Here is a 14,023-nt window from a genome sequence, read left to right as displayed (position 1 = left end):
TGTAGAAAGGAAGAAACGTTTTAGAAAACCCTCAACTCACAGCCGCAGTGGGCTCATGCACAAGCCTGGTTCCATCAACATTTCATCATGGACTGGGGGGTATCATTAGGCTCTACCCTCCCACCCCCCGAAGGAGTGTCATCATCTGGTGGAGCCAAGGGTAAATTGCCTTTGTTCAAGTAACCATCCACACATGCTCATGGAAGCAACTCCAATTAAATACAGAAAGACAGGGAGGTAGGAAGAGGACTTGTTGGGAAGAAAAAAGACTGGTGGAAGGAAGACACCAGAGAGGTCAGTAAGAGAGGATAATGTAGGGTCACGATCAACATGTATTATGTGTATGAATTGTGAACGGTTTAAAAATAAAAAGATAATCCTCTTTCAAACACTGAGTGCATTTATGAGGGTGGAAAGGTCGCTCCAGTGGTGGAATGCATGCCTACCACGTGTGATGACCTCAGTTCAATTCCTGGCAGCCCCAGTCCCCCAGAAAGTTTACCTGTACAACTGATTCAAGTGAAGCATTGTGATAAAGGGTACCTGATGCATTCAATATCCGGTCCCAATTCTATTTCAGGCAGTGATTCACACAGTCAAGAGTGTATTTCCTAGCCTGCCTCTACAGCTAGAGATGCTTGGGTTCAGCTTTGTCATTTAATATTTGTGTGGCCTTGGGTGTGTCATGTTGCTGCTTATGCAGGTCTTGGACTAACATGAAACACTCCAGGAGAGCATATATGAAATGTGCAATCCACAGTCTCTCCACTGTGAGCAGAGAATGACTTTCTTCTAGAGAAGACTGCAGAGTAGCCAGTTTTATGGACCACTTCCATAATTGAGATTGAAATTGTCTCTACTATGGGCTCCCACAGCCTTCATTCATGACTTTTAAGTGTGTATTTAAATGTATTTGTTTACCTCTCCCTCTTGCTTTTTTGAGATAGGGTTTCTCTGCGTAGCCCTTGCTGTCCTGGAATTCACTTTGTAGACCAGGCTGGCCTCAAAATCAGAGATCTGCCTGCTGAGTGCTGGGATTAAAGGTATACACCACTACCCCCAACCTGTTTATTTGTCTTCGCATTTTCCTGTCTTTTACTATGGGCAAAGATGTGAATCAAAACATTCTCTTTATGAGTTGAACCTTTGAGGTACATGCCTTGTAATCCTAATATTCAGGAGGCCAAGGCAAAGAATGCTAGCCTGTTATGTGCCTCAAAAAAACCAAGGAACGGGGATATAGCTTAGTGGCAGAACACTTGGCTAGCATGTGAAAAGCCCTGGGTTTGACCCTCAGCACTATAAGATGGTAACATCCTTATGGGATCAAGTGTTAGATGATGATAATACATGAAAATCCATAGCAGATTAAGTTTCAACTTCATTTACTATTTATACTTCTAAGTTATTCTTCACTCTTGCCCATAAGCAACTGTTCTCAACAAGACTGTCCAAGATACCATGTTCCTTCAACATTAATGATACCTATGACTACTACCCTGCAGGCTTGGATTGACAGTCATCCAAAAATATCACTTTGATAGCCAGATTCAGAACCTTCTCATCTGTTCTCAGAAACATGTACTCTTCTAGGTTTCAGCCTTCCAAATTACAGACACAGGGATGTCCTTCTACCCACACTGTCCTGTCTCGTAATCCAATTGCTCTCCAATATCCTCAGATATTGCTTTGAAGCCATTTTCAGTGACAAAGTCTACTAAAGGCATTCTACTTCCCAGCACAATAAGCTCTACCTTCACAGTACAAGTTTTCAATTGCTGTTTGCTGCAAGAAACTTTTCTTCACTAATTGATGTCTTAGTTGTGCTTATGGGCTTGACAACTGCATTTGATTACAAAAAGGCTGGTGTGAAGAGAGAAGACACAATGTATTAAGGATTAAATACAGAGCTTGGCATACCATGTTTGCTCAAAAAGTGTCATTTCCCTTTTCAAACTTGTTTCACACAATTCTACATTTGTCTCTTTAGAATATAGGTATCATCTTCCATCAATACAGTACAAGTATTTCTGTACCTTCAGTAAAAAAAAAAAAGGCACAAATTGCCCCTTTCCAGTGTTTTTATTGACACATATAACATTCACAAACCATTTTACAGGTTTTTTTGCACAGGTTTATTGTTTATAGGAAAGACCAGGATTAAAGTAGAATAGCAAAGAAGACCAGAAATGAACAAGCTTCATTAAGGCAAAGTCTTCTTTCTCTTCACATTTACCCAAATAGAAAGTCATTCAGTTCTCGAATGACTTTAATCTTAAATCTTAGAAACATACCCAGTACCCTATGTGACCAGATACATCCCTATACTATAAACACCTGAAGAGATGTTACAATTTGAGGCATTAACCATCTCTCTAGGAAAAGGAAAAGAAGTTGTGTCTTCAAACTTTGAGGAAAAAACAGGCTATGTATATGTGAAACAGGAAATTATAAAGTAGTAAAAAGAACAAGACACATCTGTCTCCAGTCAGTTCTAGGGTGCAAAGGTTAGTAACACAAGACACACCCCAGGAAGGAATGCATTCATTTCATGTGCCTAACAGTGCAATTCAAACTGCATCTCATCTAATGTGTTCTTATTATAACTTCACTTCCTGCATGACCTTGGACAATTACTTAAATTTCTGTGCCTCAATTTTCTACTGTAAAATAAGAATTATAGTACATTCTGTTGAGGAATGGAGGAAATAGAGCAAGCACTACAAATAGTACCTAACCAGAAGAATGGACAGAAAGTAGACTAGTAGTTGAAAGGACTGAAGGTGACTAGAGAACAGGAGTGACTGGTTTCTCTGCAGTGATAAAGACAGACTCTCTCAAGTTAGATACAAGACATGGTTGTGGAACTCTAAATATAGTAACAATCACTGAATTGTACACTTTGAAAAAATGGGTTTCATGGTAAAGTGTACTTGAATAAAGCTATTGCAAAAAGTCTTTTAAAAGTAGAATAGTAAACTGATATATATATATATATATAAGTGCCCAATAAGTGTTAGCTATTAATAATCATAAAATTATTGTCCCCATCAGTTCTATACTCGTAACAAAAGCACACCGAATCTAGAAAAGGATCTCTAATTTACATACATGGATCCAACAACATTCATACATTTATTTCCACCCAACCATCTCAGAAACTGACAGCCTAGTTAAGGATCACTTCAGTGCTCAAACCGGACTAAAACATCAGCATGCAATGGATAACTTGATGGTACCCGAAAATATCAACTGACAAATTTTCATTCTCATCTCCAGAAATAAGCAGGCATCTCAAATGTAGTAAGTCATCAGACTATATCCCCAAGTTCAGACTCACTAGCCTTCTAATCACATTTCTGGGGGTACTATTTATAAAAGACATAGTCAACAGAAAAGATTACCAGTCTCATGCTATTTTACTTTGCCCAACAAAAAAATTCCCACAACACAATGAAAAGATCAAATTTAACTTACATATCTTTGAGGCCAAAATCCAAACAAAACATACACACACCAAAAAAAATCAATATTTGATGATGACTTTCAAGACCATTCAGAACATTTAAATATGTTGTCATCAATAGAGTTTTTGTAATCTGAACACTAATTAAATCAAGTTTTCACCTTTCCTTTTGCTAAGCCATTTGTCAGTTGAGACCATAACAAGTGTCATGGTCTCAGATGTAGAAGCAGCAGGTGATCATCCAAGCTGGCTATAATACCCACGCACATTCTGCAGGGATACTCAAAAGCTTGAAATTCACCAGAAGCATGAAATGTCAATAACCTAGAACAGGAGTTCCTCTGTTGCAGGCTTCTGCCCTTCCAGTCTTCATTTCTAAAATCAACCTTTGCAGCAAACCAGGAAAAGCTTCCAGACTCAGGGCTTCACTTGCCACAGAAAGCAAGACCTTTTGCATATATTAAAAATAATTATATCCTTTAATCATTCAATTCTAGAAAAAAGTAATCAATCCTATAGCTTAGCCACTTTTGTTGGCAATGCCAAGGATTGAAGCAAGAGTACTGTGCATGCCTGGCAAATGCTCTACATGGAACTACACCCTCAGCCCTACATTTCAACTACACAAAACCATTCTCAAGTCACCCAAGAGCAACAGACCAATAGGACCACGTTGCCTTAGAGCCAATGTGCTTAACCCTCCAAATTCCCTTAAATCGTGGCCTTCGGAATTTCAGAGTAAATGTTTCACCTGAGTAAAATCCAGTAGAGACTAAATCTCCTTTGAGAAGTATAGTTACCTCTTCAATATTATAATTACTTGGGTGTTGTGAGAGCTGCGGACTGCGTTCCTGCTGCCCAGCTCCTGGCCGTTATGAAAGATATTTGAGTGGGAAGCTTTTTCAGAGTGGAAAGAGATAGTTTATGACAAATCTCAAAAATTTTTCCTTTAGTAGCTCAAGAGTAAAACACTTGATTTATCCTCACAGGGTTTATAATTTAAAAGATAAATTATAATGAATTCAAATATATACCCCCAAACCTTTAGACAAGCCTGAAACAGAGAAGATAAGCCCAGTAATGCTTTGTAACTCATCCCATATGAACCCATTTGGCCTAGTGTTGCTCATTTGGTTACTCTGAGAATGGGGAAAATTATGTTTTTAGAATCATATATTTATATGAAGGTAGTCTTTAAATACAAAATCAATAAATATTTAAACTCTACGATAAAGAAAACACACAGAATAAGAATTGCTATCACTATAAGCAATTGCGTATTTACAATGAATGGTCTCTGACTCCTAATCTTTGTCTATTAGAGTTCTTCAACTGAAACATAGAAGACAACCGTTCTTACTACCTTATAGGAGTCCTGTTTAGTTGAGATTAGCCTGTCTCAGATGTTCTGTTCCCTGAAAAGCCTTCACATTTGTATGCATAAATATTAGAGTACAGGTAGGTGCACATGTGCAAAATGTACATATCTAAGGGGGAGCTAATTAGGTTTACAAATAATGTCTAAAATACAAAATCAATTGCTATTCCCCAGCCAAAACAAATAAAACAAAACTATATATATATATATATATACACACATAAAATGAAAAAATTGCTGAGCCCACTACGGGAAAGGCATCAGCTGTAAACTCAACTCAACCTTTGCACGTTACATAGACATCCTTCTGTTACCTAGGCCTCAGAACACTAGATTTGGTGTCCATTTGGATAAATGCACACTTCTGTTGTAGCCTTTCTTTCTAGTCTGAGGCTGGACCATACAAAATAATGAATAGGTCCATTTAGCTATGTAATATATAACTATACCTTAAAAGAAGGTGCCCACATGACAATATGTATTACAAACCATGAACCTAGATTTCTATCCTCTGCTACTTAGAAAAGCCCAAACATTGAACCACTGAGAACTTTGAAGGAAAGTTGCATGTATGACTGCTAGCACTGTATATTCAGGATATGGAAGAAAGATTAAAAACTAGAGTCTTAACCGAGGTACTGTTACACATGACAAAAAAATAACTATACAAAAATACTTTTTAAAAGCTCATTCTTAAATGCCATTTGCTTAAAAACAAACAAACCAAGTATAGCACTACCTCTGATCAAAATCTGAAAATTAGTTAATACATATTTTCTCCTCCCACATCTATAAATCTCCTACCTAACCTCTATCTTTGCCCTCTTAAGTTTGGGGGAGAAAAGAAAAAGAAAATGGATACAGACTATTACTATTTATGAAAAGAGGCATATTCTAATAGTCATAAGGCAATGTGTTTAAGAGTTGCACCTGAACAAATATTCTCCAAGCTGAAGATGGTCACCAACCCATTTTAATTTGCAGAGTGGATCCACTTGCTCTTCGGGTCACTGGTTGTCACCCTAATGGATCATAGTAACTTCATCATGCCTTAAGGAGGCATTTTGCTATGTGTGGTATGCACATGTATTTGAAAAAAATAACATTAAGAGGAAAAGGACAGCCTTGCAAATATCAGTTCCTTATATAAATGACAACAGTACTACGTGGCTCCCTTTTAATACCTCGAGAATTGAATAAGAGAGTGGGGGAGTTGGTCGTGGTAAACTGTTCTTTTGGGTGAGCCTTCAGTTCACTGGTTTTCAATGTCTGTATCCAGATCCACTATGGGGTGAACGTGAGTATCATCCAACTGATCACGAAATAGAATAAGAAGACTGGATACACAGCAAGAGCTTTCCGATTGGGAGGCTGGCTGTCAGCAAGAAAAGCTGTAGATGCTAAAGAAAACCAAAAGGAATATTTAATATTATCATGTTATCAGAACTACTAATATTTACCAAACTCCAATGTGAACATAGAAGTACACTAAAAGTTCAGTTTTATTTGTGGCCCCTTAGAGAACAATACTTCAAGTTCAGTTATAGGGCAGGGATGTATGGATCAGTGGCAGAGCACTTGCTTAGCATGGACAAGGCCCTAGGTTCCATTCATAATAGCACTCACAAGCAGAGATCACATATCTGTCATCTTCCAATAGCCCACGGCAGCTTCTTTCCAATACTAAAGATTCAAAAGTTTTTAACTATTCTGGATAGAAATCCTTCTTATGCAGGGTTCTTGGCCTTTTGTGGAAAGTTACTGAACTATGCTAAGCAGGTTTAAATATGTGTAAGGTTATTTGCTCCTATACTAAATGGTCTCATATTGCTTCCTTCATTTTTGTGAGTTAATTTGGGTGGGTCTGTTTTGTTACTGTTGCCATTACCATTCTTTTTTCAAATAAAGTCTTACAGAACCCAGGCTAGTCTTGAACATACTAGGTAGCTGAAGTTGACGTTGAACTCATAATCCTCTTGCTGCTACCTCTCAAGTGCTGGGACTATAGGCCTGCAAGTTACCAGCTCTCTTTAAAGTGCTATTCTGTTCATCTAAGAAAAGCTTACTCATCCTCTTACTCACCAAGAACAACCCCTACAGGTTAGGCAGAGTGGTGCAGGTCTGTAATCCCAACAATTTGGGAGGCAAATGCAGGAGGATTATGAGTTTAAGGCCAGCCTGAGTGAGATAGAAGATCGAGATCCTGTCTAAAAAAAAATGTGGTTATGTACAGCTTTTTGTTCTGTTCTCTGGGACAGAGGCTTGAACTCGGGCCCGAAAGCGCTAAAGAAGCACTCTACTATAAGTACTATTATAATTCCCAGTCTCACTTGAAAAGTTTTATTCTGAGACAGGGTATTGCTAACTGTCCAATTTTCTTGCCTCAATCTCCAAAGTAGCTGGGATTGTAAGTGCACACCACCATGCCCAGTGACTGTCCACATCTTCTAAGTTCAGATGTCCAGCTCACATCACACGGACACCATCACCTTCAAAATTTTCTTAGAACAGCAGGTTCTATGGCTGCTATGTTCATTTGACAGCAGAATTTAATTGTTCATAATTGGCTCTTCATTTTTAACCCATAGTTTTATCAATTCTGGTACTATACACATAAGTACATACTCACCGATCACAGACCAAGCAAACATTACCACTACCACAAAAAGCCGAATCATAAAATTTACTGGGCCCTGCCCTGCCAAAAGCACCAGCCGGCAAATCAGCATTGCAACAGTCAAAGGAAGTACGCAGTATCCCAGCACACATAGGCTCTGAAAGAAAGAACTACACGCATCCACAGATCATAAGTATCATCGAATGGTACGAGACACATCTTATTGCACAGATGCCTCACAGATTTGATGGACTATTGCTTCCTTCTGGCTATCCTATCTATATCTTTACCCTGATGGTAATTTAATAAGACTAGTTTCCTGTATCATATACTTTCATATTCTCTATACTCTTCCTGTTCCCCTCTTAGGTCCCTTAATAGTCAATTTTCTAATATCAGATGATCTACTCGAATTACTAGAGATCTCCCATTGATTCTCTAATGTAGCTCTTAATCTACTTTAGTTAGAGACAAATATGAGGATGTGTTTACCATAGGTTCCCCCAAAACGCATGTATCTTAAGTAAATTTGCTTACAACTTCAAGGTTTACAGAGAAAATCTGAAGTTCATCACTGAACTCTAAAATTTATTTCAATTGAGTTGCTGCTCTATTTTAATGGTATTAAGAGAACTTTTTATTTGGTCATTAAGTCAAATTTTCTTTAAAGAAAAATATCAAAATAGTACTGTTTCCCTAAAATGTACGACATGCTACCTAGCAAAGAGGAAAAGGGTACATATAATGATACTTACATGTTTCCGCCAAGAAGTTTTGAATTGAGTGTAATTGTGACTGCTCCAAACCAGACAACAACAAAAACTTCTGCAAATTGTGGTCCTCCATCTTTTTCTCCATCCACAGAACCCTTTTGTAGCATTCTAAGAAACAGCATGAAAAACTACATAATCTTTTATACAAAGCTACAAAAGCATGCTTCTCACCAGATTGCTAGGGCATACCACATCTGAACATCTGTAATGTGTACTTTGCATTGTAAGAGAAACAGCAATAGAATCTGGTAAGGCTTTCTTATTTAAAATCCAAATGCCTACGGACTATAAGAAGATTAAGGCAGAAGGCTGGCGAATTAAAAGGAAAGAATATACCTTTTTAGTGAAGATTACTCAGTGGTAGAGTATCTACCTAGCATGCAGGAGGCCCTGGGTCACATTCCCAAGCAAAACAAAAAGGAATCTTTATTTAAGAGTTTAGGTGAAAAGTGAGTTTTTTTTTTTTCACACTGGGCTTCTGGGATTTCAACACAGTATCAGGTGTAGCTGGCATAACAAAAAGGGCCTCCCAGTCATCAGATCAGTACTCTGTGTGTTTGGATTGCTTTTCTAGCTGTCAGTAAATCTGAATGCTTGTTTGCTTGCTTGTCTTTTAAACAAGGTCTGCTTGTGTGACCTAGGCTGGACTTTAACTTGTTATCTTCCTGCCTCAGCGCAAGGATTATAAGCAACATGTCAGCTATCAATTTGTAATTCTTACATTAAGGTTTGAGGCACATGCTCAGTAACAGAAATAGTCTTTGATAGTATTTAATAGTATTTATTTCCTGACTTTTAAAAAAATCAGAAGATAAATATTACTAAAGGACTTTGCTTTGAAACTGAGTAAATATTGAACTGTCACCTAAATATTCTGTGTCTAAGAATTTAATAGATGTAAAATGTTTCAAATTCTGGACTTAGAAAAATTATATTTCCCTAAAAAGTAATAAAAAATTAACAACCTCTTCCTATTACATAGGATAGAGAAGTTACATATTAAGTCTTGTGTGGTTCTGCTGCTTGCCAATATGTGGAGAACTTTGTATTGTATGGCTATGTGTATTCCATTCCAAATCTTGACCATCAGGTGCGAAGAATGTGTTAGCACTCTCAGTTGTCTGGAACCCTATGACTTGAGCATGGTAGGTTGAAAACAACACTAACTAATCTGGGAAGCAGGTGACTCAGACACTGATCCTAGTTCTGTCACTAAACATGTCACTCAATTCCATCTTAGGATTATAGTTTTCTCTGCAAATAAGTGAAGTGAAATACATAAGCTCTGAGGTTAATCTTTTTTTTTTTTTTTTATTTTTTATTTTTTGGTTTTTCGAGACAGGGTTTTGCTGTAGCTTTGGTGCCTGTCCCGGAACTAGCTCTTGTAGACCAGGCTGGCCTCGAACTCAGAGATCCGCCTGCCTCTGCCTCCCAAGTGCTGGGATTAAAGGCGTGCGCCACCACAGCCTGGCTGAGGTTAATCTTTTAAAACTAACGAATATATAGTAAGAATTGCTGAATTGTACACTTTTAAAAAATGATTTCATGGTAAAGTGTTCTTGAATAAAGATATTACAAAAATTCTTTTAAAAGTAGAATAGTAAACTGATATATATATATATGTGCCCAATAAGTGTTAGCTATTAATAATCATAAAATTATTGTCCCCGTCAGTTCTATACTCGTAACAAAAGCACACCGAATCTAGAAAAGGATCTCTAATTTACATACATGGATCCAACAACATTCATACATTTATTCATATATATATTTATTTTCCAAGAGCTCTTAACATACATCCTTTCAAGGCACTGAACTGGTTCCCTTGATATGATTACTAAAGGTACAAGAAAATAATACTGCATTACGATCTAAATGAGCATATCATAAATTTAAATTTTAATAGTTATGGTGTGGTAGCGCATACTTGTAAACCTAGCACTCAGAGCAGAAGCAGGAAAAGCACAAATTTGAGGCAAGCATGAGCTACACGGAAAATTCTGGGATAGTGTGGGCTATACAGTACAATCTTGTCTTTTTTAAGAGGTCTTAAAGGCCTATTCAACTTTTTCCTTAATTCTGGAACTGCATCAAAATGAATAGTGAAAATGAGAGTAAATACTTACAATGCAAGTGTCACGCACAGTATTAATGGGCCCCACAAATCCCCTACAAGGAAAGAAAAGACAGACTTCTAAGAAACAAATATGCCATATTTCCTATATTTATCCTAATACTTACCTCTCACTCTTAGAATCCAAAGAGCAAGTTTTACCTAAGCTTCCCCAACCTTTCTGTTCCCATATCTGTCTTCACTGTTTCCCTCTATGAGTCATGAATTACCCTTTCTTCACTTCCTAATCCCCATTCCAACACATGAAGAGCCATGAACAATCTGTCCCTTAAATGTACAAAATATTCAAATAAAAAATTCTGCCTGTGACTTCAGGATACGGATGGAATCTGAAGCTCATCAAAGGACTTAGATGGCATCCCCTACATTCCCAACAACAGCCAAAACACATTTAAGCTCACCTGTGAGCATTTGTAAGCTCATATTTATGGGTGAACTTAATACAATGAGCCAAGTCTTTCAACTGCTGAAATTCTATTCCAAATTTCTTTCAAAAATTTCATTTATATAAGTGTCTCATCCTGTGAAACGTCAGCTTTATTACACTTGCCTTTTATAAAGCAGTAAATGATAAGGTACCAATGATATGAAGCAAATCCTCAAAACCTCATATACTCACAGTCTCTTAACAGAGCATTACTTTTCCTTGGATATAAAACGTGCATAAATTTCTTCCCCACAGCTTTTAGATCACGCATCTGAAAGACAAAAATAACTTGATGTACTGTAATGAGTAAAGTTACCAGGCAGTCTCCTCCACTTGCTAAAAAGACTAACAACTCACTCTCAGAGAGAGAATCTTAAATTTCAATAGGTAAAATATATTTTAAAAAGTCAAAGAACCAAACAAAAATCTTTCAAAACATTAGTAATATTTATACCCGCAACACCGAGGGGGTTTTTCGACTAGTCTAACTTACGATGGTATGGCGAACGGACTCATTTAGTGTGGAGTTGTCAAGTTCTCGAGCACGAGCTCTCATGGGAATAGTAATCTCGCCTTCTACTGGAATGTCTTGTGAAATTGATATATCAGAAAGGCCCGCGAACTGAGAAAAGATTGGGGAAAGAAAATTCAGTTTATAACAGACTGCAAAATATCCCAAACCATCACCATTTTTTCTAGAGTTGGGACTGTATATTTCATTTGGATTTTCCTTTCTTCTTCTTCTTCTTTTTTTTTTTTTTTTTTTTTTGATTTTTTGAGGCAGGGTTTCTCTGTAGCTTTGAAGCCTGTCCTGGAACTAGCTCTTGTAGACCAGGCTGGCCTTGAACTCACAGAGATCCGCCTGCCTCTGCCTCCTGAGTGCTGGGATTGAAGGTGTGCACCACCACTGCCCTGCAATTATTTGGGTTTTGCATAGTAGTCAAAAGTAAATGTTAACGCAACAGACATTAAACAATACAGTTAATTCTCAAACATTCCTTTTAATTAAAGGTGACAGAATATAATGAGTAAATGCTAGAAGCTTGTCCTCAACTATTCAGTTTTTTCAAGCATGAGTTCCAGGCCAGTCTGGTGAACACAGTTAAGACACTGTCTATATATACATACATATGTACTTACATACTTACATACATGCGTACTAGGCTTCACAGAATGGGAGCAGTCTGGAGGAAAGAGAAACTAAAAACAGCTAGGTTGCCTGTCACTAACTATGTCACAGTAAACAATGTCTGCATTAGTTTATGTGCTTTTCACTATTCTGTGACAAGTTTCATCATTTTCCCAATGAGTAAACTAGGGTTTAGAGTAATTTTACTCAAGGTCACAACTGATCCATAAGGTGATCCAATTACCTTGTCCCTTCAGTGATGGGGATAAGACCTATAGGGCTTTAGACACGCAAAACAAGCATTTTACCACTGAGCTACAACCCCAGACCCAACACAATCTTTGACAGTTTCATTCCTGGTACCTACAATACTGTCTGGAACACAGGAGATGCTCAATCAATATTTGCTGAATGAAGACATGAACAAAGAGAGCCACTAAGGAGCAGAGCTGGGACGAGAACCAAGTTCACTTGCCTCTCACTTCGGTTCTCTACTGATAAGTTGCCAATTTAAAATAAAAGAAATGAAATCATTTATTGAGCAAACACTATATAAGCAAATACTGTTTGGAAGGAAGAACAGCAGGGTATAACAATGACTTCCTTATAGTCCTCTGATCATGGTCTCGATTGTATTAGGCACTTCGTATGAGTTATGTTATTTTGTCTTCCTGGAAACTGTTAAAGGCAGAGACTTCTATTTTAGTTTAAGAGATAAATACCTTCTACTGAAATGAATTGCTTAAACTCACACAAGTTTCAGTCTGAATGGATTCCAAGCCATGTAAATTTAACTGTAAAGCCTGTGTTTTTAAGTTGTATGCACGGTGGCTTTTACTCTAAGTGTCCCGAAGAGGATGACAACGACCTGGAAATAATATTTAGCCTACTAGGGTCACTGAACAAGTAAAGATTCAAGTTACATGTAATAAAATGACAACGTCCTATGGGAAACTGTTTCTCATTACTTCTGGAATACTCCACAATGGCTGGTGACATGTCCTGATAAAATGACAGGGAGAGCAGGTTAATTCAGAAAGCACTCAAGGCTCAGCATTTGACACAACGTAGGGGACAAGGAACCCCTAGTGTGGAAGGGCAGAGGAGATACACGAAAAAGTGCAGAAGGACCGCGGAAGGAGAGGAAAGCAATTAACTCAAAGAACAGGTGCTTTGCTAATGACTGTAGCAGCAGAGGCCTGCAAGGCGAAGGAGCTCTAGGTCTCTTATGCCACGACCCGTGCCCGACTTCCATTAGGGGAGTTCTGTCTCACGCTGGGCCCCTTCTGTCACAGTACCCTAGCTCACCAAAGGCCTAGGCGTCGCTGTCTCATGTTCTCCAGGCGATTCCTCGGCTTCCGCCATCTCGACACACCTTCGTCCGGGTTGCTCCCATGAGTCTTTGCGAAACCTGAGACGTGGAGAACGAGGCTGGTCAGCGCGCTGTCATGTGGAGATGGCGTCATTGCAGGCGCCCGCCCGAGGCTGGCTGCGGCAGCGCAGGGCCCGCCCTTGTGGTCCGGGAACCTCTGGGCTCCTCCTTCCTCACTTTTGGGGGCCGGTACCGCTAGATGGCGCTCCGGCTTTCATGCCCTCTATGAGCACAGGCTCGTCTCCCTGAAGCGGCCAGGGGTGCCCAGAGGAGTTCAGCCGAATGCAGCCGAACTCGAGCCCAGAGGCTCTCAGCCGAACTTGGCCGAGCACAGCTGAACTAGCGGCGCACAGCCGAGCCGAGAGGCTCCCAGCCGAACCTAGACGAGCACAGTAAACTCACGGCCGAACACAGTCCAGCCCAGTTGCTCACAGTCGAATGCAGGCGGGCACAACCGAGCCCAAAGGCGCACAGCCGAACGTAGCCGAACGTAGCCGAGCACAGCCGAACCCAGCGGAGCACAGGCGATCGCAGTCGAACGCAGCAGCCTCCTGCCGAGCGCTGCCAAGCACAGCCGAGCACAGCCGAACCTAGCCGAGCACAGCCGAACCTAGCCGAGCACGGCCGAGCTCAGCGGAGCACAGGCGACCGCAGTCGAACGCAGCGGCCTCCTGCCGAGCGCAGCCGAGCACAGCTGAGCACAGCCGAACCTAGCCGAGCGCAGCCG

At 39.4% G+C, this 14,023-nt stretch overlaps 1 protein-coding gene across 1 annotated transcript; it reads right to left on the bottom strand.

Moving 5' to 3' along the window:
* Positions 1-2,071: 2,071 nt before the first annotated feature.
* Yipf6 (Yip1 domain family member 6) lies at positions 2,072-13,750 on the bottom strand. The gene is made up of 8 exons (XM_057759921.1): positions 13,729-13,750; positions 13,233-13,335; positions 11,289-11,417; positions 10,988-11,066; positions 10,361-10,403; positions 8,217-8,342; positions 7,474-7,631; positions 2,072-6,244 (listed from the first exon to the last, which is right to left on the bottom strand). The coding sequence occupies exons 2-8, from the start codon at positions 13,287-13,289 to the stop codon at positions 6,129-6,131; spliced, it is 708 nt and encodes a 235-aa protein (XP_057615904.1). The 5' UTR covers positions 13,290-13,335; positions 13,729-13,750; the 3' UTR covers positions 2,072-6,128.
* Between the last annotated feature and the right edge of the window lie 273 nt (positions 13,751-14,023).

Source organism: Chionomys nivalis, chromosome X (genome assembly GCF_950005125.1).
Source record: "Chionomys nivalis chromosome X, mChiNiv1.1, whole genome shotgun sequence".
NCBI lineage: Eukaryota > Metazoa > Chordata > Mammalia > Rodentia > Cricetidae > Chionomys > Chionomys nivalis.
This window is presented reverse-complemented; position numbering and strand designations above follow the sequence as displayed.